General features: G+C 45.1%; 1 protein-coding gene across 3 annotated transcripts; it reads left to right on the top strand.

The window, feature by feature from the left end:
- Positions 1–753: 753 nt before the first annotated feature.
- ZNF584 (zinc finger protein 584) lies at positions 754–24,992 on the top strand. 3 transcript variants are annotated; one of them, XR_007455762.1, is made up of 6 exons: positions 754–1,213; positions 2,117–2,243; positions 7,308–7,430; positions 8,041–9,601; positions 15,362–15,502; positions 23,237–24,992. XR_007455762.1 is itself a non-coding variant. In XM_049621903.1 (4 exons), the coding sequence occupies exons 1-4, from the start codon at positions 1,196–1,198 to the stop codon at positions 9,045–9,047; spliced, it is 1,275 nt and encodes a 424-aa protein (XP_049477860.1). In that variant the 5' UTR covers positions 754–1,195; the 3' UTR covers positions 9,048–11,659. The 3 variants fall into 3 exon arrangements, 1 of the variants encoding a protein (XP_049477860.1); XR_007455761.1 differs by lacking the exon at positions 23,237–24,992 and having other exon boundaries at positions 15,362–19,152; XM_049621903.1 differs by lacking the exons at positions 15,362–15,502; positions 23,237–24,992 and having other exon boundaries at positions 8,041–11,659.
- Positions 24,993–27,320: the final 2,328 nt, after the last annotated feature.

Here is a 27,320-nt window from a genome sequence, read left to right as displayed (position 1 = left end):
CTGAATCCACTGCACGACATCCAGGAGCCGGGTCCTTCTCCTGCTAGCCTCGCATCTTGATGTGCCCAGGACCTTTCTCCCTGACATCCTCAACAACGCGCTCACCCTCCTCCACAAGGCCCCCTACCTGACTATGGCCTTACAAGGGGCAGGCTACCAGCCTACTGTCCCCTGAGGATGTTCCAGACCCATCCCCGGTACCCCAGACCTGCCTGAGTCCAGTGGCCCAGGCACCACCAGACTCAACACTTGTACAGTCCAACTGCGGATCTTCTCCAACACTTCCTCCTCCTGCCAAGGCTCCCTGGCCGCTGGTCCCCAGCTCCTCACTGAACTCAGGCTGGAGAGGCTTTTCTGAGCTCCGTCTCCTGCTCCGTGAAGCAGACACCGCGTCCGGGGCGATGACTCCTGGGCGGCGGCGGGCGCGGATGGGCTTTGACGGAGGTGAGACCCGAAGGTGACGCCTCTTTACCGCCAGAAACACTTGCCGAGCTTAAGCCGCGTACAGAGCGCGCAGCCTCCTCTCAGGCCCTCTATATTCCAGTTTCCACCATTCGGAGGAGCCTCCCAAATTCCCGCCTCCGCGCAGTTTCGCAGTCCGTCTGCCGGACGTGGTTCCGAAGGAGGGCGACGCCGGAAGTCCCACCTCCACGGAACGCGGAAAAGCTCCTCTCTGGGGCCGTCATTGGCTACGTCGGTACGAACGGACAGCAGCGCCCTCCCCTGTCGCCTTGGCAACGAGCAAGCGGCACCGCGAGGGGAGCTGGGAAATGAGGCCCTAAAGTGATGCTGGAGCTAAGTTAATGAAGGCGTCTGGAGGCGGCCGGACTTCCGGCGTTGCTCTAGCTGTGCTCTTCTTGCAGCTGTGGGTGGAGACCAGCACTTGGAGAGCCGCGTTGCCGAGAAGAGGGTCGGGGACCCTCGTCGCGCCTGTGCGCGCGTCGTGACCCTCGGAAATAACCCCATTTTTCTAAGACTCGGTGTCGCCCACTGCGGAACGGGTGCCGGAGGGTCAGGGCCTCCCGCGGGCGGTTCCCTGGTCTTTGAGCACATTTTACACGGAGGAGACCTAGCTTCGAAGGTTCCGCGGTCGGCCGGAGGTTCCTGCGCCCAAGGCGGGGTGGTAGGTACGGATTTGAGCTGAGTAGACCGGAATTCGGCGCCTATCGCAGCCAAGCTCCGTCCACAGCTTCCGATGGCCGAGGAGGCGCTGGTAAGTGGAAGGTGCCAGAGGCTCTGACAGCCCTGATCCCCACCCAGTGGGTCGGGTTCTGAATGAGCTCAGGAGAAGCGGGGAAGGCTGTGCAGGTGAAGGGGCAGCCTGGTCAAAGGCAGAGGTGGAAGAGGGGTCTTGGAGATCCATGTGTGGTCTGGTCGGCTGAGAGTTGAAGCGAGGGACAGGCCTGGGTAGGGAGGTCTTCAGTGCCGAGTGCGGAGGCGGGGATGCCCTTAACACTGAGCCATGGAGGAGTGGGGCTGGACTGAGTGAGGATGGTATTGTGATTGCTCTCAGTGGTGTTACCGGAGACACTGTGTGCAGGATGGGCATGTAAGGGAAGTCCAGCGAGTTGCCAATGGGCTGAACGGGTGAGATTGTGTTGGGGTGTGGAGCTCTATCAAGTTGTGGTACAAAGAGTTCTGTGCATGTCAGACACCGGGGGCAAACTGAAGGGTCTGGGACCTAAGACAGAAGGGTGAGCCTAGGTTTGCTTGTCTCTGGGAGGCGATCTCTGGGACTTAGAGGGAATTGGCTAGCAGGAGATAGGGTGAGACCTGTGTGTCTGGCTGGGGACATAGATGGCATCTATCTGGTCACCAGCCTGTTGTTGCTGTGGGCAGGATGCAGAGTCCAATAGCAACATGAGGAGAGAGGCACCAATGGAATTGGGGGCCCTGGCAATCCTCTGAGGTAAGAGTCTTAGGAGGAGGGAGGTAGAGGGTATGTGTCGAGTGGGAGTAGGGGTTTGGGGCTCAAAGGGAAAGTTGATGTCAGTGAGAGATGAGGCAGGACCTTGGGACACTGATCAAGGGCCTAGATGTGTTCCTCTGTCTGTGTTTTGGTTGGCTTGTCTGCCCACTATTGACCCCTAAGGCTCAGTTCAATCCATCATTACAGGGGCTGGTGACCTTTGAGGATGTGGCTGTGTATTTCTCCCGGGAGGAGTGGGGGCTCCTTAATCTGACTCAGAGGAGCCTTTACCGTGATGTGATGCTAGAGAACTTTGCACTTATTGGCTCGCTGGGTAAGTCTCTCACACTCTTTCCTAACAGACCGCCTCTGCCTTTTACCCATAGGAAGCTGTGTTCATCCTAAAACCCCACCACAGAGGCTGCTTCCTTCCCAGGTTCCCTGTGGTTGGTGCTGTGAGTACTGGCAATGGGCTGTGTGTTCTTCCCCTGCCTCTCTCTGAGCAGCCTTGTTAGCAGCCTCAATAGCTGTTGCCCCACGGCCTCCTGTAGTAGGGCTTGGGGTTCAGAAGTTTACAGTTTGCCCAACAAATCCCACTCGGCCCTGACTGTCTCTGTGACTCTGCTGAAGTCATGGCCTCTCTGTGCTCTGGGTTTTGCCTTCTTTCTCCAAAAGAAAATTTATAGGGTCCTCCTTGGTCCAAGCTTGAGCCATGAATTCGAATCAGTAGCTCAGTTAGGGGAGTATTGCCACTTAATATCTTTCAATTCAGAACATGAAATGTCTTTCCATTTATTTAGTCGTCTTTAACTTTTTTCAACAGTGTTTTGTAGTTTTCAGCATATAAGACTAAAGTTATTCCTAGGTATTTTATTCCTTCTGATGATATTTTAAGTGGAATTGTTTTCTTAACTTCATCTTAGATTGTTCAGTGCTAGTGTATAGAAATATAGATTTTTGTATAGTGATTTTGTGTCTTGTGGCCTTACTAAACCCATTTATTAGTTCTAATAGTTTTTTTTTTTTTTTTTTTTTTTTTTTTTAGTGAACTCCTTGATATTTTCCATATATGTGGTGTGATGTCATCTGCAAATAGAGATATCTTTACTTCTTCCTTTGCTTAACTGACCTGGCTAGAACCTCAAGTACTTTATTGAATAGAATTAGTGAGAGTAGATATCCTTGTCTCATTCTCAGTTTTATGGGAAAAGCATTTAGTCTTTCACTAATAATCACTGTGGGTTTTTTGCAACTCACCTTTTCAGGTGAGGAATTTCCCTTCTTTTCTCAGTTTGTCGAGTGCATTTATCATGAAAGGTCATTAGATTTTGTCTAGTACTTTCCCATGTGTATGGAAATGATCATGTGCAGGGGCCTGGGAGGCTCAGTCGGTTAAGTGTCCGAGTCTTGGTTTTGGTTCAGGTCATGGTCTCACAGTTCATGAGATCAAGACCCGAGTTGGGCTCTGTGCTGTGTGTGGAGCCTGCTTGGGATTCTCTGTCTCCCTCTCTCTTTCTTTTTTTTTTTTTTTTAATTTTTTTTTTTTTGTGTTTATTTATTTTTGAGACAGAGAGAGACAGAGCATGAATGGGGGAGGGGCAGAGAGAGAGGGAGACACAGAATTAGAAGCAGGCTCCAGGCTCTGAGCCATCAGCCCAGAGCCTGACGCGGGGCTCGAACTCACGAACCGTGAGATCGTGACCTGAGCTGAAGTCGGACGCTCAACCGACTGAGCCACCCAGGCGCCCCTCCCTCTCTCTTTCTGTCTGTCTGTCTGTCTGTCTGTCTCTCTCTGCCCCTCCCCTGCTTGCATGTGTTTTTTTTCTCTCTCTCAAAATAAAAAAATAAACAAACATTAAAAAGAAAAGAGATGATTGTGTGATTTTTATTGTCTATTCTGTTAACACAGAGTATTGCAGTAATTGATTTTCATAGTTCAACCTTGTGTTACTTAGGACGTTTTTCACTCTGTCGTAGTTTATAATCCTTTTATGTATTTCTGGATTGGCTTTGCTAGTATTTTGTTGAAGAGTTTTGCATCTTTATTTGTAAGAGATACCAGTGTGTAGTTTTCTCATAATGTCTTTTGTTTTTTTTTTTAATTGAGTATGAGGGTAATTTTGGCCTCAATGGATGAGTTGGGAAATGTTCCCTTTTCTACTGTTTTCTGGAAGAGTGTGTCAAGTATTGGTGGAAATTTTTATTTCAGTGTTAATATTCATCAGTGAAGCCCTCTGGGCTGACTTTTTTTCTTACCCCCATGGGGGAAGTTTTGTTGTTGTTTAAATATAATCAGACTTTCTGTTTCTTCTTGAGTCAGTTTTGGTAGTTTGTGTCTTTTTTAGGAATTTGTCTGTTTTATCTAAGTTATCTAATTTGTGGGCATACAGTACAGTTCATAGTATTTTCTTAAAACACTTTCTAGGGGTGGGGCACCTGGGTGGCTCAGTTGGTTAAGTGTCTGACTTTGGCTCAGGTCATGATCTCACGGTTTGTGGTTTCGAGCCCCGCGTGGGGCTCTGTGCTGACAGCTCGGAGCTTGAAGCCTGCTTCAGATTCTGTGTCTCCTTCTCTCTCTGCTCCTCCCCCACTTGTACTCCATCTCTATCAAAAATAAATAAATGTAAAAAAAAAACAAAAAAAACAAAACCTTTCTAGGGATGCCTGGGTGGCTCAGTCAGTTAAGTGTCTGACTTCGGCTCAGGTCATGATCTCATGGTTCGTGAATTCGAGTCCCATGTCAGGCTCTATGCTGAGAGCTCAGAGCCTGGAGCCTGCTTCAGGTTCTGTGTCTCCTGTCTCTGCCCTTCCCCATTCACACTCTGTCTCTCTTTCAAAAATAAGTAAACGTTAAAAAAAATTTTTTTTTAACTTTCTATTTTGTAATTTTGTTAGTGATGTCCCCCTTTTCATTTTTCTTTTTAATAATTTGATTCTTTTATTTTTTTCTTGTCAGTCTAGGTAGCAGTTTTTCAATTTTGCTAATCTTTTCAAAGATCCCAATTTTGGTTTCACTGATTCTCTCTTTCTAATCTCTATTTCATTTATCTCTGTTCTTTACCATTTCCTTTCTTATGTTAGCTTTGAGTTTAGTTGTTTTTCTTTTTCCTGTTCCTTGAGGACTAAAGTTAGGCTATTGGTTTGAGATCTTTTAATTTTTTTTAATTATTTTAAAAATGTTTATTTAGGGGCGCCTGGGTGGCTCAGTCGGTTACGTGTCCGACTTCAGCTCAGGTCATGATCTCGCAGTCCGTGAGTTCGAGCCCCGCATCGGGCTCTGTGCTGACAGCTCAGAGCCTGGAGCCTGTTTCGGATTCTGTGTCTCCCTCTCTCTCTGACCCTCCCCCATTCGTGCTGTGTCTCTCTCTGTCTCAAAAAATAAATAAATAAACGTTAAAAATTTTTTTTAAAAAATGTTTATTTATTTATTTTTGAGAGAGAGAGGCAGAGGGAGAGAGGGAGCCCAAGCAGGCTCCACACTGTGAGCCAGGATCCCGACAAGGGGTCAGACTCATGAACCATGAGATCATGACTTGAGCTGAAATCGAGAGTCATATGCTTAACTGACTGAGCCACCCAGGTGCCCCTGAGCTCTTTTTAAATATGGGTGCTGTGACATAAAAAGAAATATATATTTTGTCTTTGTTCCCACTTCCTAGCACTGCTCCTAAAACTGTTGGAATCTCTGAAATGATGAGTATCTTTTGTATGCTAATGGGATGGCTGGTGGCTGGGAGCCCCTAGATAGCTTCAGGATAGGGGGTGGCCACCAGAAAGACTAGGGCACGATTGGAAGGTTAAAAATTGAGCTGCCCCCACCCCCTATCCTCCCAGTCCCCTAACCCTACCCTCCAGGGAGATTAGAGGGGCTGGAGACTGAACCAATCACCAGTGGCCCATGCTTTAATTAATTATACATCATAATGAAATGTCCATAGAAACTCCTAAACAATAGGCTTCAGAGAGCTTCTGGGTTATTGGGGAAAGTGGCACCACCAGAGGGCGTGAATGCCTCTAACCCTCTACTTCGTCAACCTCCACCCCCATCTCTACCCTGGCATACTTTGCCCTTTGCATCTCATCCATTGGGCTGTTTCTGAGTTCTATATTTTATAATAAACTGGTATAGTAAGTAAACTCTTTTCCTGAGTTCTGTGAGCCATTATAGCAAACTATTGAACCTGAGAAGGGATCAATAATTGTGGGAATCCCTGATTTATAGCCACTTGGTCAGAAGTGTGAGAGGTCTGGGATTTTCAACTGATGTCTGAAGTAGCAGAAGTCCTGTGGGACTGAGCCCTTAATCTGTGGGATCTGACGCTGACTCTGGGTAGTTAATATGAGAATTGAATGGAATCCTTGGATACCAGCTTGATGTCTGAGATTTGGAGAAGTGGTGTGGAACACCTGCCCTGTACCTACCCACTTTTGGTGTCAGATTGTTAGAAGTGAAACAGCACAGAGGTGTGTATAGCTCTAATTTCCTATTTTCTAAGGACTGCTATGTCCCATTACTTTGGGCATGTTGTATTCTCATTTTCATTCATTTCAGAGTGCTCTGTAGTTGTCTTTTGGTCATTTAGGAGTGTTGTATTTAAATTCCATAAATTTGTGAGTTTCCCAAATTTCTTTCTGTTGTTGATTTCTATTTTAATTCCTTTGTGGTCAGAGATCATACTTTGTGTGATTTCAGTCCTCAAAAGTCTATTTCCCATCAAGTGGTCTGTTCTGGAGAATGTTCCATGTGCATGTGAGCATGTGAGAATATGCATTCTGCTGCTGTATTGTGGCATGCTCTATAGATGTCTGTTAGGTCTAGTTGATTTTTACTGTTGTTCAAGTGCTGTATACTTATTTGTTTTCTTCCTAGTGATTCTGTCCATTATTGAAAGTTCTCCAACTATTATCGTTTGTCTATTTTTTACTTAAGTTATGTCAGTTTTACTTCATGGGAGGCTCTATTAAAAGATTATGGTAAAACACAACATGGGGTCTACCTGCTTAACACATGTTTAATTGTGCAGAAGATGTTTTTTTCTTTTCTTTTTTTTAAAAATGTTTTTGATCCTTATTTATTTTTGAGAGAGGGAGAGAGAGACAGAGCATGAGAAGGGAAGGGGCAGAGAGAGAGGGAGACACAGAATCCAAAGCAGGCTCCAGGCTCTGAGCTGTCAGCACAGAGCCTGACGTGGGGCTAGAACTCAGGAACCGTGAGATCATGACCTGAGCTGAAGTCAGATGCTTAACCAACTGAGCCACCCAGGTGCCCCGAGGATGTTGTTTTTCTAATACTCTGTTTCCTTCATGGTTGCCATGGTGACATGAGCTTCCTTTGGTGGGGGATGGAGTGGGTAAGCCTTGGCTTGGGTTGGCCTCTTACTGCCGTTCTCCCTCCCAGGATTTGCATCTTCAAGGTGCCATGTGGTTGCCCAGCTGGAGAGTGAAGAAGAGTTCTGGGTTCCCAGCATGGTGGACCTGACTCTGGTCAGCAGAGTTGAGGCCAGGAGGGGTCCTGGTCTTGGTGAGTAGGGCTGAGACATGTCTTGGTTTCAGTGATGGGCTCACAGCATGCTGCTCATCTGTGTGCTTTGGCTTTTTGGTACTGAGGCCAGTGACCACACACTATTCCCACCTTTCCTCTCCCTTGTGGACACCGTATGTGATTTCTGTCCCTACCATGACTCTCAGGACCTAGATGACCCCCCTCCCTGTTCTCCACGCCAGTGTAGAGCTACTAGTGACTTGAGAGGTGCACACATCCTTAAATAATACTTCAAGACCAGCTACTCTGTTACAGCTGCCTTTTCACCTGTGCAGACACATCCTCTTCACAGTGCCCACTGTCACCAGCAGTGGAGGCCCTACTTGAAACACATTGCAAGGAGTGACCTGGTGGCCTCACCTCTTCTCCTGGCACTGCTCCCATCTTTGTGTTCTCATCCCTGCTGAGGTCTTTCCTAGTCTGTGATCTGGCAGAGCCCTGTTCTACTGGGCCAGCCGTTTCTCACCCAGACTTCTGGCAACCTCCTGGCAATTCTGTGGACTGCTTTCTGGTATGTCTGATGTGTGTTTGTGATGTAGGTACCTCCTGTCTCTAATCCAGCTCTCGGTAACTGGCTTTTATGTTTCAGGTTGTCCATGTAGCCTGAAGGGTGGGGAAACCCCTACAGAGCAGATGAAGAGTTACAGAGTCTACCTGTCAGAGAAGCCCTCTCTGCTTGGGGAGTCTGGGAAGGACGTGCCTACCACCTTAGGTCTTCTCCGGCACCAGGCCACCCACAGCAAGGGGAAGCTACACAGGAGCACCGAGCATGGAGAAGCCTTCCAACCCAGCTCCAGTAGCCAACAGCAGCAGGCAGTCCACGCCACACAGAAGGCCTTCAAGTGCAGTGACTGCGGGAAAGCCTTCCCAAAGGCCTTTGCGCTCCTTGACCACCTGGTAACCCACCCCAAACAGAGACCCTTTAGATGTCCAAAAGGTGGAAATGCCCCCAAGGAGAAATCCACCCATGTTAATTACCAAAAAATTCACACTGGAGAAACATCCCATGTGTGTACTGAGTGCGGAAAGGCCTTTAGTTATCCCTCTAAACTGAGGAAGCACCAGAAGGTTCACACGGGCATAAAACCTTTCAAGTGTGATGAATGTGGCAAAACCTTCAACCGCAAAGATGCACTCGTTCTGCACCAGAGAATTCACACTGGAGAAAGGCCTTATGAGTGCAACGAATGTGGGAAAGCCTTCAGCGTTCTGTCTACTCTCATTCGGCACCGGAAAGTTCACATTGGAGAAAGGCCCTATGAGTGCAGGGAATGTGGGAAGTTCTTTAAATACAACCATAGCTTCCTTCTTCATCAGAGAGTTCACACTGGAGAAAGGCCTTATGAGTGCAAGCAATGTGGGAAAACTTACGTGACCCGCTCTGGCCTGTATCAGCACTGGAAAGTTCACACTGGAGAACGGCCCTATGAGTGCAGCCTGTGTGGGAAGACCTTCACCACCAGGTCCTACCGCAATCGGCACCAGCAGTTCCACACTGAAGAGAGGTCCTATGAGTGTACAGAATGTGGGAAAGCCTTCAAACATAGTTCTACCCTTCTTCAGCACAAGAAAGTCCACACTGGAGAAAGGCCATAAGAAGACAGGGGATGTTGGAAAGCCTGTAGCTAGGGCTGGCACCTTGTTCAACATGAAAAACCTCACTCAGAAAGGAGAGGAGAGTAGCCATTTGAAAGCTAAACCTGGCACACCCCAACACATGCGCTGGGGTGGCAGGTGTGTGGGAAGTTTTCAGGAGCTAGGTTGCACTTGGACCTGCCTAGGCTGTTGGCAGTGTTAAGTTGCTGCCAGTTTCCGTGATACAAACCATCTCAGCTCCACCACCTGGCAGGTGCCCAGGGTGTGCATCAGGCACCGCAACGTGCTCTGGAACAGCAAGACCTCCATGGTCGCCACTCTTTAAAGGAGAGAATCATGAGTGGTGGAGTCCGTGATGGGCCTCATTTGCTCCCTCCAACTGGTTCAGGTGTGCCTGCGACCAAGCTCTGGTCAAGAGTAGCTGAGCTGTGTCTACTGGGGGCTTCCAGAGAAGGTTAATCCTTTCCATGGACATCGTTTACACTACGCATGGTACCCGTCATGGATTTATCCGACCCTGGAACTGACTGTCTCACACTTCCCTGGAATGTATGGTAATAAAAGCTTTATTGTTTAAGCCATCTTTAATATTGGGGGTTCTGATCACTGTGTGTGAAGAGATTGAGAACAAAACTGGGCTCATGAATAGAAGGACTGGCTTCTGTGGTAAGGGGTCTTTGACTTTTGTTGCCTTACTGGGGATAGCAGGATGTTCAATCATGGCCATCACTCTGGTCCTGAGAGAAGGAAGATCCTGTTGTCCTGGGATATGGCCAATGTTCCTAGTGTCTCTGCATACTGTGGCCTTCATTGTCTTTGCTGCCAGTGTGCCAGGGCACAGAGGAAAGAAGTGGTCGAACCAACATATGGACCCGTATCCTCTGGTTTGTGGGGTCTTTTGATTTAAAAAATTTTGGAAACTAATTTCCCAAAGGTCAATAAAATGTCAGTTCAGCAAAACTTGTATGTTGTTTGTAGCTGTGTCCCTGTTCCAAAAGTTATGCTTCCTGTCAAGAAGAGAATGTTAGTTTGAAGCACGTTGGAGAGAGAATGGTGACCCTAGGCTTAAGGGGCTTTGAGCCACAGTGCTCAGCCTACCATGTGTTGGGGTTGGAAATGACTGCTGCCTCCTATAACTGGAGTGATGCTTCTCCCCCACCCCTGATGGCAGGAGGGCTGGGGGTAGAAACAGGGTAGAAGCCCAGGCAGGCGTATAGTCAGGGGACTTTTTGGCCAGTCTGCTCAGTTTCTTCCCAACACTGTGAAGTATATGCCCACCTCCAGGCCTACTCAGGCCCTACTCCCTGCGTATAGTAATTGTTTGCCTGCAGCATGGTGGGGGTGGGGGTGGGGGTTGGTCTGTGTTGTAGCAGAGTTAAAGTCCAGCTGAGCTAAGTAGGGCTCAGTTCTTGGGGTAGGGTAGACATCAGTCATTAGAGTTCAATCCTTTGTACCTTGTATGGGTGGCCTTGGTTAGATCAGATGGCCCTGAGCACATGGGTGAAGGGTCCTCTGAACCAGCTTTCTGGTCTCCCATTGGGGTTGCTTGTATAGCAGCCAACCTGCTGGGGAGGGGGTGAAGGGTAATGTTTTCCAGGTGATGCTGGAACATCTGAGACAAATGGTTCCTGGTGGCTCTGACCCTTTGACTTGCCTAGGGTGTCAGTTTGGGTATCAGCTCAAATCTCACCTGGAAAGACAGTGCCAGCAGCCCATCCTTGCAGCTTCTGTCTTGGCTGCCCTGAGACTGCCCTCTCCCGCAGCCAGGGGTAGCTCTCCTCTGGAGTCCACCCAGCAGTTCTGTGCCCCTGGGCATTTTTATATGTGCCCTCAGCCTATCAGGAATGCCTCCCCAGCCTCTCTACCTCTTTCAAGAATACCCCTTCCACAGTTAAACCAAGATAGTATTTCTTCTTGAGACCCCTCACTTCCTCATTTGGAGTGACCTTCTTCCTCTTTCTCTGCCCTCTCTGTGCTTTGATGTCTGGCCGGACACAAACCCAGTGCTACCCCTAAGTTTGTCCTCACGATTACATCTGCTGCACGTTTGAAATTGAGGGATACATTTGGGTTTGTTAAAGACTTAGCAACATAGAAGTCTTCACTGAGATTGGGACTAGTGTGTTTCTTGATTTTTAAGTTCATCTACAGAGGCATAGTACTTCTTTTCTCACTGTGCTATGTGACGTGTTTGGTCCCCGGTCAGCAGGGCAGGTGTCTGTTTATTTTCTCACAGTCAACAAGACAGTTTGGTGATAGGAGTAAATGTGTGTGTCTCCATAGTAATTAAGCAGGAGAGCAAGGTTGAAATTCTGAATATTCTCAGTTTGATACCTTGTCTTAAAAGACTCTGTGAACTGGTTCATGAGAACAGACACCATCTTGCTCTGCAGATGCCCATAAGGGGAACCTCCTTCATCTCTTGGTGAGTGTCTCAGTCTGTTCAGTTGCTATAAGAAAATACCAGAGACTGGGCGGCTTAAGCAAGAGAAATTTATTTCTCCCAGTGCTAGGGACTGGGAAGTCCCGGACCCAGGTGTGGGCCAATTTGATTCTTTGATGAGAGCTCTTCTGGCTTGTAGATGGCCATCTTTTTGCTGTGTCCTTACATAGTAGAGAAAAAGAAAGTTCTGGTGTCTCTATGCTTCTTATAAGCATGCTGATTCTGTAATGGAGGACCCACCCTCATCTAAATCTAATTACCTCCCAAAGGCCCTATCTCCGCACCATCAGATAGTAGTTTAGGACTTCAACACATAATTTTGGGAGACACATTCAGTTCATAACAAGTCTCCTTAATGTTGGTGATTTTCATTTTTTAAGCCAAGCTCTGGAACTTAATCATTTAGCACCTCAAGCCCTAAGCAGACCAATATAGCTAATTTACTGGGAGAAATGGAGAAGAGCCTAAAGAAAAGTTGGCTTTTAACAGTGAACAAGTAAGTATGTCCAGTAATTACTTGTTCGTTCACTCATTCAAGTTTTTACTGAGTATAGGCATCAGGCCTGGTCATCAGAGCATATTCAACCCAAAGCTATAATGATGGGGGTCAAGGGTGGTCATGTGACCTGAGGTGCATTAATGAGAGGCATTCAAAGGACTTGCAAGGAATTGTGAGGAAAGGGGAACCCTCTTGTGGACCCTGGAGTTCATGCACCAGGATTTGGGAGTTGGGGCTGCCAGCAGCAACTTTTCCTCTTTAAAGAGATGCATGCCTGAAAACTAAGCCAAAAGAGGCAGCTGAGTGGAGATAAGAGACAAGCCCTTTTGATCTCACTGAGCCCTGCATCCAGTTGTGCCTAAAGCTGTCCTGTGAGCTTGATGAATGAATCAATAATTTTATTTTGGCAAAACCACTTATATTTGGGTTTAAGTGCCCTGGAAGGAAAAGAGTTCTGCCTAACATGTAGTCCTTCCCTGCAGTGGTTCCCCCCACTACTCCTGCCAAGGACATCACAGGGCAGAGCCTCCTGGGGTACAGTACCCACGGACAGATCAAAGCCATGTCAGACATGAGGCTCAGATTCCACCAACCTGAAGGTATATCAAGTGTTCACTTGCCTTCTCTGAGTTGCCCTTCCCCGCTCCAGAAGCTCCTAGCAGCATGGCACCTGCACAAAGAAACTGGCCCCCTCCACCAGTATCACCACATGCAGCCCAGGCCTCCCTCAGAGCAGCATGTCCATCTGTGGTTCCCATTTGGTTTAGAACAAACCAAACTCATCCCAGCTTACAGGGCCTGCATGACCTGGTTTCCATGCCCTCCTCCTCCAGCATGGGTTAGGGTCTTCTCCTCGCTCTCAAATGCACCATCTCAGTCCTGCCTGAGGCCTCTGCCCTGAAGTTGCCTCTGTCCAGAATCCTCTTCCCCTGGAGTCACCTCCTCAGAAGTAGTGGTTGTAGCTTTCTGTCACCTCCCTATTTCATTTCCTTCGAATTCCAACCATTCTCTGCTATGGCCCTGTTCTCTGATCTGTTTGCACATTAAATCTCTGTATTGCACATCATATTGAGATAAAATGTGTCTGCCGCAGGGCCTGACACACAGTAGCACCCCAGGAAATGGAATTTTTGTTGAGCTAGTATTTGGCTGCCCTGCAGGACTGTGCTGGGCTCAGACCACAGCCCCATCATCACAGCTGACTCTGAGGAGGGAGAGAGAAGGACACCATAGAAAAAGGTAGTAAATCCTTCTTTCTGCACTCAAGTAAGTTACCTGAGTCTGCTTACATATTTATCTCATGCTATGTGAATTGCTACTGTATGCTGAGACTGAACTTGCCCATCAGGGAAGAAACACATAAGGGCATGGAGCTGACATTTTAGTAGGGGGATATAGACTGAAGTCCCCCACCCCAAATTCATGGATTAAAAACTAATGCCCAGTGTGGTATATTTGGAGGTGGGGCCTTTGGGAGGTGCTTAGGTCCTGAGAGTGGAGCCCTCATGAATTATATTAGTGCCCTCAGAAAAGAGATCCCCTGAGAACACCTTCCTTCCTTCCTGGAGTCTCACCAGACACTGAATCTCTCGCCACCCTGATCTTGGACTTCCCAGCTCCTAGTAATGCAAAAAACAAGTTTCTGTTGTTTGTAAGCTACCTGGTCTATGGTGGACTGAGACATGGGGAGACAGATATCCCTCAAGAAACCATACAACTGGCAACTATGACAGGGGCTATGAAAGGACATCCTTTAGGGTATCAACTGAGCCCCCTCTTGGTTCTCTGCATTTCAGGACCTCTGGGTTTGTCATCATGTCTGTCTACTGGGAACTCAAGTGACTCTGCAATTGGCCTTTACCTTCTAGTGAAAGGAAGTTATCATGGCTTTTAGTCATCATGGCAGTTTCTTTTGTGTGGCTGTGATTTTGTTTTTATTTATTTATTTGTTTATTTTATTTTTTTAATGTTTATTTGTTTTTGAGAGACAGAGAGAGAGAGAGAGACAGAGTGCGAGTGGGGGAGGGGAAGAAAGAGAGGGAAACACAGAATCTGAAGCAGGCTCCAGGCTCTGAGCTGTCAGCACAGAGTCCAACGCGAGGCTTGAACCCACGAACTGTGAGATCATGACCTGAGCCAAAGTCCGGTGCTTAACCGTCTGAGCCACCCAGGCTCCCCTGTGACTTTGTTTTTAATCTAATATTTAATGATTCTACTTTTTTGCAGTCCACAGAGCTTATTCAAATTCCACCAGTTTATATATGCACACAGATACGTGTGTGTGGTTCTATACAGTTCTATCACGTGTAACTTCATGTAACATCACCTCAATCAAGATATGGAACTGCTGAAATACCACGACAACTTCCCTCATTCTACTCCTTTATAACAACCCCCTCATGTTTAACCCCCAGCAGCCACTAATCTGCTCACCTCTGTAGCTTTCTCATTTTTATTTTATTTATTTATTTTTATTTTTATTTTTTTTTAAATCTGGCATGTGTTTTATTTTTTTTTTTCAACGTTTTTTTATTTATTTTTGGGACAGAGAGACAGAGCATAAACGGGGGAGGGTCAGAGAGAGAGGGAGACACAGAATCGGAAACAGGCTCCAGGCTCCGAGCCATCAGCCCAGAGCCTGACGCGGGGCTCGAACTCACGGACCGCGAGATCGTGACCTGGCTGAAGTCGGACGCTTAACCGACTGCGCCACCCAGGCGCCCCAGCTTTCTCATTTTTAAAAAATGTTTATTTATTTATTTGGGGGTGGGGGAGGGACAAAGAGGGGGGAAAGCAAGAATCCTGAGCACGCTTCACGCTGCCAGTGCAGCCCGATGCAAGATTCGAACCCACGAACCGTGAGATCATGACCTAAGCTGAAATCAAGAGTCAGATGCTTAACTGACTGAGCCACCCAGGCACCCCTGGAATTTTCTCATTTTAAGAAAAATGACTTAGATGAGGTCCAATTTGTCATTTTTTCCTTTTATGAATTGTGCTTTTAAGGTCAAGTCTAAGAACGTTTCACTTGATCCTAAGTCCCCCAAATTTTATCCTTAAAATGTTATAGTTTTGTTTTATATTTAAATCTATGATTCCTTTTGAGTTTTTTTTACGAGGTGTGAAATTTAGGTAAGGTTTAATTTTTGTTTATTTACTTATATTTTACCTGTGGGCGTCCATTTGCTCCATTACCATTTATTTGTTAAAAGGCATATTCTTCCTCCATTTAAGTTCTTTTGCATCTTTGTCAAAAATCAGTTGGGCCTTTATGTGTGGGTTCATTTGGTTCTTTGTTTTGTTCCACTAATCTATGTATCTATCACTCTGTCAGTACTAATGATTAATTTTAATATTTCCATTTCCCCATAGTTTGCACTGGGCGGACCTGGAGTCTGAGACCTAGAAGAGCAACTGGATTTGCTGTAGTGTAATGTCACCCTTCATGGATGCCACCACATTCAGAGGTTCATCCCCATCTCTTCTCCATGCAGCAAAGTAAAATTCCCAAAGGTAACTGCAGATCCAGCCCCCTGGTTGCCCATTTCCCACAGGACCTGACCCTTCCTGTCCGGGGGCCCATCTCTGACGAGGGATGGCCCGAGGACTTCCATCAGAGATTTATCTTTTTTATGGACATTGTTGACCCTACATAGGACATTTGTCATGGATTTGTCCAGCCTTCAACTTACTCATCCCTGGTACATAATCACCTTATACTGCTCTAGATTATATGATAACTTAGGTCTTTTTTTTTTAAATATAATTTTCTGTCAAGTTGGCAAACATACAGTGTATACAGTGTGCTTTTAGTTTTGGGGGTAGATTCCATGATTCATTGCTTACAACACTCAGTGCTCATCCCAACAAGTGCTCTCCTCAATGCCCATCACCCATTTTCCCTCCCCCACCGCCCCGCCTTCCCCATCAACCCTCAGTTTGTTCTCTGTATTTAAGAGTCTCTTATGGTTTGCCTCCTTCTCTGTTTGAAACTATTTTTTCCCCTTCCCTTTCCCTATGGTCTTCTGTTAAGTTTCTCAAGTTCCACATATGAGTGGAAACATATGATATCTATCTTTCTCTGAGTGACATTTCACTTAGCATAATACACTCCAGTTCCATCCACGTTGTTGCAAATGGCAGGATTTCATTCTTTCTCATTGCCAAGTAGCATTCTGTTGTATGTGAACCACATCTTCTTTATCCATTCATCAGTTGATGGACATTTAGGCTCTTTCCATAATTTGGCTATTGTTGAAAGTGTTGCTATAAACATAGGGGTACATGTGCCCCTGTGAATCAGCACTCCTGTATTCTTTGGATAAATTCCTAGTTGTGCTATTGCTGGGTCGTAGGATAGTTCTATTTTTTTAAATTTTTTAATTAATGTTTTTATTTTTGAGAGAGAGAGAGAGAGAGAGAGAGAGAGCACGAGTGGGGGGAAGGGCAGAGAGAGAGGGACACACAGAATCTGAAGCAGGCTCCAGGCTCTGAGCTGTCAGCACAGAACCCGACGTGGGGCTCAAACTCATGAACCGGGAGATCATGACCTGGGCCGAAGTCGGATGCTTAACTGACTGAGCCACCCAGACGCCCTGCGTAGTTCTATTTTTAGTTTTTTGAGGAACCTCCCCACTGTTTTCCAGAGTGGCTGCACCAGTTTGCATTCCCACCAACAGTGCAAGAGGGTTCCCATTTCTCCACATCCTCACCAACATCTGTTGTTTCCTGAGTTGTTAATTTTAGCCACTCTGACCGGCATGAGGTGGTATCTCAGTGTGGTTTTGATTTGTATTTCCCTGATGCTGAGTGATGTTGAGCATCTTTTTAAGTGTCTGTCGGCCATCTGGATGTCTTCTTTGGAAAAATGTCTATTCATGTCTTCTGCCCATTTCTTCACTGGATTATTTGTTTTCAGATGTTGAGTTTGGTAAGTTCTTTATAGATTTTGGATACTAAGCCTTTATCTGATATGTCATCTGCAAATATCTTTTCCCATCCTGTCGGTTGCCTTTTAATTTTGTTGAATGTTTCCTTTGCAGTGCAGAAGCTTTTTATCTTGAGGTCCCAATAACTTCATTTTTGCTTTCATTTCCCTTGCCTTTGGAGATGTGTTGAGCAGGAAATTGCTGCAGCTGAGGTCAAAGAGGTTGTTGCCTGTTTTCTCCTCTAGGGTTTTGATGGTTTCCGCCTCATATTTAGGTCATCCATTTTGAGTTTATTTTTGTGTATTTTTATGTTAATTTTGTGTGTGTATTTTTTGTACCCTTAGTCAAGGGTAAAACTGCAAGCATTTATACCCATGGTCAGTATTCCTTTGGGGTAACTCATGACTTTTGAATATTATGGAAACAACAATATATCCCTACTTCCAATGGGGATAAAATTAAAAATGACTCCTATGTCCAAATTTTATTAGATGCAATACCTTTTCCAGCTGCTCTGGATATTATTAAGCTTTCCAGGCATTCCAGACTCAACTCCCTGGAGGCCAAAAGAAAGCGCCTCACTGATATTTCCACCAAAAATGCTGCTTGCAAGGAGGCCAGTAGCCAAACCTCTGTCTTGGTCCAAAGAGATGTTATCCCAAGTGATAATTTGGGTGGTGAGGAATGATCAGAGACACCCAAAGGAAAAACAGTATTGAAAATCTAATAATTGTTGGTTCAATAGTCATAGAGAACTTTGGTTTGGAGCAAATAACAATCCAGCTCTACCAGAAATTCTAAAATTCTCCCTACTTACAACTGTACATGCATCAAACCATTGGTTTACTGAGAAAATGACAACATTCATGAACCAATTTTGGTTGGGAAATATTAATAAGGTCTCACAAAGTACCTACCTCACTCATCCCATCTGTCCAAAGTATAATCCAGGGAAACCTGTTAAAAAAATGGATTTCATACAGCTTCCCCATCTTGTGGATATAAATATATTTTAATCATGGTTTGTATGTTTTCTCACTGGATCAAAGCTTTCCCTTGTAGACAGGTCAGTCATTCTACCATGGCTAAAATTGCTTCAGAAGAGATTATCCCTACCTGGGAAAATCCCTCTCCAACTCTCTAGCTCGAGGGGAACCCATTTCACTGGACAGGTGCTTTGACAAGTCTGCACTGTTTAGCTGGTTTTACGAAACTTTCATTAGCATACCATCTTCAATCCTCAGGGTTGACTGAATGCACTAACAGCATGGTTAAGACTCAATTGGTAGGGAGTCTGAGTGGCTCAGTCGGTTAAACCTCTGGCTTGATTTCAGCTCAGGTCATGATCTCACGATTTGTGGGTTGAGCCCCATGTTGAGCTCAGTGCTGACAATGCTCTCTCTCAAAATGAATAAATATGCTTTAAAAAAGAGTCAATTGGCAAAGTTTACAGAGGTCTTCCAAATATTTTGGCTGAAAGCATAGTTGTTAGTCCTTCTAAACCTCAGATCCACCCCTTTGGGAACACAGACTCACCCTCTGAGATAGTCACAGGATGGCCAATGCATTTGGCTATGCCTCCTTTGATCCACAGTTGATAAAAGAACAAAGAACATATACTTCAATATTGTAAAAGCCTAGTTGGTTCTATTAAAAGTAACCATGCTTCGGTAGAGCCATCTTTTCACAGTGTGCTCCTGGGAGACGATGACCTTAAGCATCACACCTTACAACCAGGAAAAGACTGCTCCAGAAGACTCTACTGCCTCACTGGAAAGGCCCTTATCAGGAACTTCACACCAAGTCTTGTGCCACCAAACTCCAGGCAATAGACTCTTGGATTTACATGATGGAGCTAAAGAAATAACCAACCCCGACTGGACCTGCACACCACCTCTTAATCTGAAAGTAAAGATTTCCCAAAGTGAAGCAGACAACATCTGATGAGACAACTTTCCCAAGATGTTTGGATCTTGCGTGCATTTTTTCTCACTGTTGCTTCTTCTCTCTCTTTTATGGGAAGAAAGGACCCCTGTCTGCATTTTCCAAGCCCTCACGAAAGGGGAAACCTCTTGTTTTGACTATGGCCTTTTGGAAACAGCCTCATTGTGATCCTGTGACAAATTAATTTTTCTCTTGCTTTTTCTGAAGGGTTAGAAGCTTCAGAATTCACAAAAATTTATATTTAATATATATATATTAAAAATATATACACACACATATATCTATGTGTATACACACACACACATATACATATATATACATATATGTATATATATATACATACATATGTGTGTGTGTGTGTGTGTGTGTGTGTGTGTGTATATATATATATATATTTTTTTTTAAGTTTAGTTTTTTATTTTGAGGGGGCAAGGGGCAGAGAGAGAGGGAGACAGAATCCCAAGCAGGCCCTGAGCTGGCAGCATAGAGCCTGATGTGGGGCTTGGACTCATGAGCTGTAAGATCATGACCTGAAGTCTGAAGTCAGATCCTTAACTGACTGAGCCACCCAGGCGTCCCTTCACAAAATCTTTCTTTAATATGAACTATTAACCGATATTCAGAGATTCTTACTGAAATTCATGGTTTCTGAATTTAAAATTTATAGGCTGTATTATCAATAACATATTTGGTTCCACACAGTTCTTTTGAGATAATGATACTGTTTTAAAACATCTTTGAAACTTTGCTGTTTTGCAAAAAGTTGATCAACTATTGCTTCATGTTTATACTTGCACTGTATCTTCCCAAATTCCCTTGGTTAGTTCTTTCAATGTGCTCCTGCAGTATTCACTCTTCTGTTTTCATGGCCTCTCTTAATTGGAGACTTCCAGGAGGATACGCACTCCAGGTATGCCTCCATAGTGAGAGCTTTACTCCCCTGAGTCAGAAAGAGTGCCAATAAATATTTCAATTGGCTACTTTCAGACCTAAGGTCCTGGTTTAGAACTATCATACAATTTGGAATTATCACGTTACTTCCTCTGTTTTGTAAACTTAATGATTTTAAGTTTTGTATATCATTGCTGGTCAAACTTTTGTAAGAACGATGTACCCAATAAAGAGACAATCTCCAATATTTATGATCTTGGTAAATTTATATTATAGATGGGAAGTGTCTGGAAGTTCTCCCTCCTAACCTTCCATGTTAACTCAAATGTGGCCTTAAGTGGTTTCCAACTGGTTTCCACTTTCCCTCCAACTTAGGACATGACAACCAGGAAAGGTCCTTTTTCTGGCACTGAGTGACAAAACCACTAAAATCTGATCCTTGATCTGTGATGCTTTTAAGGAAAGATCTTGATCAAAAGGGGTAAATATGAGCATTTATAAAGGAAACCTTATAAAATGGACTTGGGAGGTAGGAAGAGGACGCTCATGCCCTACCACTGGTCATCAATGGCAGACCCAACAGGAAGAAACCAGTAGTTCATCATTCCAGCAGAAGAAAGGAGGATTTCCTTCCTGACATTGGCAAAAGCCCAGCCTAAGAAAGACATGAGAGACAGTCACAATCCAGTCAATGAGAAAAAAACACAACAAAACAATCCAGCCAATGAGAAGACACTACACCTTTGAGCTCCCAGTTTACCCCAATGGAATTTTGGTTTACAACAGCCCCTCCTAACTTCTCCTTTCTTATATAAAAAAGCCTCCTTTCCTTTGATCTCCAGAATTGGATAAAGTTTTGTCACAGCTTGCTCTAATCAATCGTAATTGTCTGCTATTACTGAATAAATCCATTTTTGCTGGTACTCTGCATTATAGGTAATATCATGAAACAGTTTTGCAAAAGTCCACTTTTTTTTTTTCAACGTTTTTTTAATTTATTTATTTATTTTTGGGACAGAGAAAGACAGAGCATGAACGGGGGAGGGGCAGAGAGAGAGGGAGACACAGAATCAGAAACAGGCTCCAGGCTCCGAGCCATCAGCCCAGAGCCCGACGCGGGGCTCGAACTCACGGACCGCGAGATCGTGACCTGGCTGAAGTCGGACGCTTAACCGACTGCGCCACCCAGGCGCCCCAAAAGTCCACTTTTTATTACAGCTACCTCCTTAGTCGTAGCAGAGCATCAAAAGTTCTGTAATGGTCTCTTATTTATATGGGTTCCTATAGAGGTCCATAAGTAGAGCATTTTCCAAATCATACTGAAGTCATGCCTCAAAGCATACATACTAGCAGTATTACTATTTTTTCTCTGGTTATTTGTCTGCTGGCAGGTGTGGATGAGGGCAATTAATTCATCAATGTGAACTGAATTTCTGGGAAATACTTTTTTTTTTTAATGTTTATTTATTTTTGAGACAGAGAGCACGAGTGGGGGTGGGGGAGCAGAGAGAGAGGGAGGCACAGAATCTGAAACAGGCTCCAGGCTCTGAGCTGTCAGCACAGAGCCTGATGCGGGGCTCAAGCCCACAACCCGTGAGATCATGATGTAAGCCGAAGTCGGACGCTTAACTGACTGAGCCACCCAGGCGCCCCAAGACTTATTTTCTAAAAATGAATGATCTGTGATAGCCTTCTGGGCAAACTTCGGCTTCTGTTTTAAGTATGAACAATCAAGAAAAAAATAAATGAGGTTATACCAAAGAGTCTAAAAAAGTTCTGAGGGCACCTGGGTGACTCAGTCGGTTAAGTGTCTGACTCCTGATTTCATCTCAGGTTGTGATGTCACAGTTTGGTTTGTGAGTTCCAGCCCCACGTGGGGCTGGGTGCTGATGGTGCTGATGGTGTGGAGCCTGCTTGGGATTCTCTCTCTCTCTCTCTCTCTCTCTCTCTTTCTCTCTCTCTCTCTGCCTTTCCCCCACTTGTGTGCACTCTCTCTCTCAAAATAAATAATTAAACTTTAAAAAGGCAGATCGCGGGGGGGCGGTGCCTAATGGCTCAGTCGGTTGAGCGTCAGTCCGACTTCAGCTCAGGTCATGATCTCATGGTTCACCCCACATGGGGCTCGCTGCTGTCATCACAGAGCCTGCTTGAGATTCTCTGTCTCCTCTTCTCTCTGCCCTTCTCCTGCTCACGCTCTCTCTCTCTCAAAAGTAAACATTAAAAAAAAAAAAAAAAATTCAAGGCGCCTGGGTGGCTCAGTGGGTTAAACATCCAATTTCGGCTCAGGTCATGATCTCGCGGTTTGTGAGTTCCAGCCCCGCATCCAGGCTCTGTGCTGTCAGCTAGGAGTGTAGAGCCTGCTTCGGATCTGTGTCTCCCTCTCTCTCTGCCCCTCCCCACTTGTGCTCTGTCTCTCTCTATCAAAAAATTAAAAATGTAAAAAAAAAAAAAAGTTGTGTACAAGATGTCAACCAACAAAAATTCACTGAAAATTTAAGAAAATAAGCATATACTTGGGCAATGAGAATTCCAATTTGGGAGACACAGACTCAGGTATAAACTTGAATTGGATCCTAAAGAAGACAAAGAAGGGGTAGAGTTATACAGGCAAAAAGCTAGGTAGGAGTGTAGTAAATGTTCAGTTCCTCTAGGCAAAACAGGGATTTAAATTAGATTAACTGAGATTGGTAGAGTTAATATGCAAATGAGGGATTGAAACTTATTAAATCACATTGGCTTTTTTTGAAGTGAAGAATGTGGATGATTCAGGTGTCATGGTGAGGAGTAAATTAAGTCCAGGCTGAGAGCTTGCAGCTGACTAAAAAAAAAAAAAAAATTTTAAGTTCATGGTTTCCCCAGTGAGGATGTGCATAAGTTTCTCCTCCCTTATGCCTGACCCTGTTTAATTTAATTTAATCAATTAATTATGTGATGTATTTTGGCAGCTTGAACCTTTATTTTTAGTAAATTTTTTAAAAGCATAATTATAGAGAGGTGGGTTGGGATGGGCTAGATGGGCGATGGGCATTAAAGAGGGCACTTGTTGGGATGAGCACTGGGTGTTATGTGTAACTGAGGAATCACTAAATTTTACTCCTTAAACCATTATTACACTGTTAACTAACTTGGATTTAAATTAATTAAAAATAATTAATTAATTGATTTTAGAAAAGCATAACTAGAAACTTTCAATACGTAAATAATCCTAGCAAACCATTTAAAAGTGTTGTTGTGGGGCGCCTGGGTGGCTCAGTCGGTTGAGCGCCGACTTCGGCTCAGGTCACGATCTCGCGGTCCGTGAGTTCGAGCCCCGCATCGGGCCCCTGTGCTGACAGCTCAGAGCCCGGAGCCTGTTTCAGATTCTGTGTCTCCCTCTCTCTGACCCTCCCCCATTCATGCTCTGTCTCTCTCTGTCTCAAAAATAAATAAATAAACGTTAAAAAAAAATTAAAAAATAAAAAATAAAAGTGTTGTTGTTCCACAGGAATTTCACATCAGGTCCACCAGGACATCCAACTCTGTGAGTAACCCCCCCCCCCCCCCCCCCCCCCCAACCCCCCCCCCCCCCTCACTCTATTTTAAAAAGAGACCTTTTAGCCAGTCTTGTTTGCTCCATTTTGAAATCTCCTTTTACAAAGATGTAGTTAATGTTCTAACAGAGGTCCAAATAGTGGAGAGGTTTCTCCCCTTCAAGTTGGGGAAGAAAGTTGCTGGATTCAAGCTGCTATAGTGAGAAAAGTGATACATAAAAGGTTAAGTCACCATGGGTACCCCAATATATCACTATGTTCTTTAATTCTTCTCATAACACTTACTAGAAATTGTCTGCTTTCAGCAAGATCATTTGTTTTTTAAAAATTTTAAAAATGTTTTTATTTATTTTTGAGACAGAGAGAGACAGAGCATTAGCAGGGGAGGGGCAGAGAAAGAGGGAGACACAGAATCCGAAACAGGCTCCAGGCCTGTGCTGTCCGCACAGAACCTGACGCAGGGCTCAAACTCATGGACCGTGAGATCATGACCTGAGCGGAAGCCAGACGCTTAACCGACTGAGCCACCCAGGCGCCCTTCAGCAAAATCATTTATATTTAGAATCCTGGCAGCCAAATATCTGTGAAGGCTGTTTTCTATATTTTGTGCTAAAAATTGAGTCTTTTTCTTGTAAATTGATAAATCATTGAAACATTTTACTTTTATAATAAAATTAAGAAGGTGGCATCTTCATTTTGTCAATTTTAACTTTTTCTTTTATCTGCAATTTGGTAGATAAAAGTGCTTTCAAATTATTAAATGTGGAGGATGCCAGACAAAAGTAATTTGTGCTATTATCCTTCCCTTCATAAAATGAAGGAGCAGCCATCCCTAGGTGGCTCAGTCGGTTAAGTGTCTGACTTCAGCTCAGGTCATGATCTCACAGCCTGTAAGTTCGAGCCCCGCATTGGGCCTGGAGCCTGCTTCAGATTCTGTGTCTCCCTCTCTCTCTGCCCCTTCTCTGCTCACACTCTGTCTCTGAAAAATAAATAATAAACATTAATATTCTTGGTTTGTTTTGTTTTGTTTTTGAGAGAGAGCGCGAGAGTGAGAGCAGGGGAGGGGCAGAGAGAGGGGGGAGAGAAGGATCCAAAGCGAGCTCTGCACTGACAGCAGAGATCCCGATGCGGGGCTCAAACTCATGAACCCTGATATCATGACCTGAACCAAAGTCAGATGCTCAACCGACTCAGCTACCCAGGCACGCCTTGTGTTAATATTCACCTCTGTCACCAACTGGTTTTATTCTATAAAACTGACACTGTGTCCTGTGACCCTGAAGACTTAGCACTTCATATACTGGTCATAAAGAATCACTTTCCTTCCATAGATGTTATGGACTGAATGTCTGCATGTCCCCGAACTTCATATGTTTAAGCCCTAATCCCAGTGATGGTATCTAGACAAGAGGGCTCTGGGACATAATTAGGTTTATTTATTTATTTTTTAATGTTTTTTTATTTATTTTAATTAAAAATTTTTTTAATGTTTATATATATGTGAAGGAGAGACAGAGATGAAGTGTGAGTGAGGAGGGGCAGAGAAAGAGGGAGACACAGAATCCAAAGCAGGCTCCAGGCTCCAAGCTGTCAGCACAGAGCCCGATGCAGGGCTTGAACCCACAAACCATGAGATCATGACCTGAGCTAAAGTTGGATGCCCAACCGACTGAGCCACCCAGGCACCCCCATAATGTTTTTTTATTTTTGAGAGAGAGAGAGAAACAGAGAGACAGAACTCGAGTGGGGGAGGGGCAGAGAGAGAGAAGGAGACACAGAATCCAAAGCAGGCTTCAGGCTCTGAGCTGTCAGCATAGAGCCCAATGTGGGGCTTGAACCCACGAACCATGAGATCATGACCTAAGCCCATGACCTGAGCTGAAGTTGGGCCCTTAAGCCACTGAGCCACCCAGGTGCCCCTGGGACGTAATTAGTTTTAGATGAGTTCGTGAGGGTGGTGCTCCATAATGGGATTGGTGCCTTTGTGAGAAGAGGAAGAAAGGTCACACTCTCCTCTCTCTCCACCATGTGAGGACACAGCAAGAAAGCAAGCCACAGAGAGGGTCATCACCGGAACCCAAACATGCTGGCACTCTGATCTCTGACTTCCAGGCTCCAGAACTATAAGAAAATAAGTATCTGTTATTTAAACCACTCAGTCTATGGTATTTTGTTATTGCAGCCCAAGCTAAGTCATGTGACCTTTAAAATGATAAGAACACCTTGTTTAGCACTAGTCTTCAAGATCAATGATTTCAGAAAGACAAATATACCCTTGAGGTTTGAAACATTTGCACCTGTGGGTACAACCATGTAAGAATACATAAGGATAGCAGAGGGCTGGCATCAGGCCAAAGGTTCAGGCATCAGAGAAGAGAGAAGCTAACACCAAATTGGAGGAGGAAAAGTACAGCAGACTTAGAGGAGAGGAAAAGTTGGGAGAGGTTGAGAAGACTGTAGAGGGTGTCCCTCATGGGGGAGGTCACAGGGCAAAGGTCCAAATGCAGGGAACTACTATTGGACAGAGCTCAGAGAAGAGCTATCACTAGTGAGGGCAGAATGTGCAGTGTTGGTGGATTGATAATGGACTGAAAGCACTGTAACTGCTAGGTCCCATACAGGCTGGTATCCAGAACAGCTATAAGGTTAGGGCCATGAGGCCTTTGCCTGGAGTGTTCTGGCATCGCTGGCAAAAATCTTCCTTCTCCAACAGACTGGCTGCTGTGTACTGAGCCCCAGTAGGAGACCAGGCTGTTCTAAGGAAGATTCTTCACCCACAGAAGAATTCTTCACCCATGAATTGGGGGCCATTTATGGAATCTAACCATGGCCATCCACACAGTGTACAAAGGATTGAGATGACCAGTGTCTATCCTACCCTATTTGCTTGGAAGGCTTGATCCTCTTGTGGCTCAGTTGGCCTTTAACTCTGATCTCACATGAGTTCTCCATGTTGATTAAAGATAATTCTTACATCCAGGAAGGAAGGTCTGAGCAGAGTGGGATTCCCCCAAACATCTCTGCTGGAGAGTACTTGAGCAGCCCTACTGCAAATTTTGATGACTGCAAGCCTGTCTTGGGTTCTGCCTCTGATGTGGCTATCATTCCTTGTTTCCTTTAGGCTTTTAGGAAAAGTCACCGCGAAGAGGAGGCAACAACAATGCCTTCTCATCCACCAAGCAGTATGGATGTATACTGCATGCTGAAGCCTCTCATGTCAGAAAACTCCAGGTCTTTCTCCCCCCAGGTCTCATGGAAGGACACAGGGGAACGTATATAGCCCACATAAAGTTTTGTCAAACTGCTTTTGTACCAAAATGTTTTTTCAAATGGCTTCTAACATAAAACCAAAAGCCACATAAAAATCTGCATATCTGGCTCTTCTTGGAAAGCCAAGACATCTAAGAAACCCATATTAATTCAACCATGTTGTCTCCCCATCCCTTAAAAAGGACAGACTTCCTTGGTGGCTACCCGAAATGGGGTAATGAAGGCCATGACTATGCAATCCTCTAGAAACTCTGGTTATTCACATAAACCACTCTCCAGACCATGAGCTCTATCCTCTCAATGTCAGAGTTCTTGTGTGGTGACAGCCACGAGGTGAACAGCTCAGGAAGGATATAGGAATTCATAAAACACTTATTTGGATTTGCATTATGGGTGCTACACAAGTCTGAGGATCTTAAGAAGTTCTGCACCCTTGGGGCACCTGGGTGGCTTGGTTGGTTAAGCACCCAACTTTGTCTCAGGTCATGATCTCATGGTTTGTGGGTTTGAGCCTCTTGTCGGGCTCTGTGCTGACAGCTCGGAGCTTGGAGCTTGTTTCAGATTCTGCGGCTCCCTCTCTGCCTCTCCCTGGCTTGTGCTGTCTCTCTCAAAAATGAATAAACATTAAAAGAAGAAGAAGAGGAGGAGGAGGGGGAGGGGATTAGAAGAAGAAGAAGAAGAAGAAGAAGAAGAAGAGGAAGAAGAGGAAGAGGAGGAAGAAGAAGGAAGAAGAAGGAAGAGGAGGAAGAAGAAGGAAGAGGAGGAAGA

This window comes from Panthera uncia, assembly GCF_023721935.1.
Source record: "Panthera uncia isolate 11264 chromosome E2 unlocalized genomic scaffold, Puncia_PCG_1.0 HiC_scaffold_19, whole genome shotgun sequence".
Classification (NCBI taxonomy): Eukaryota; Metazoa; Chordata; class Mammalia; order Carnivora; family Felidae; genus Panthera; species Panthera uncia.
This window is presented reverse-complemented; position numbering and strand designations above follow the sequence as displayed.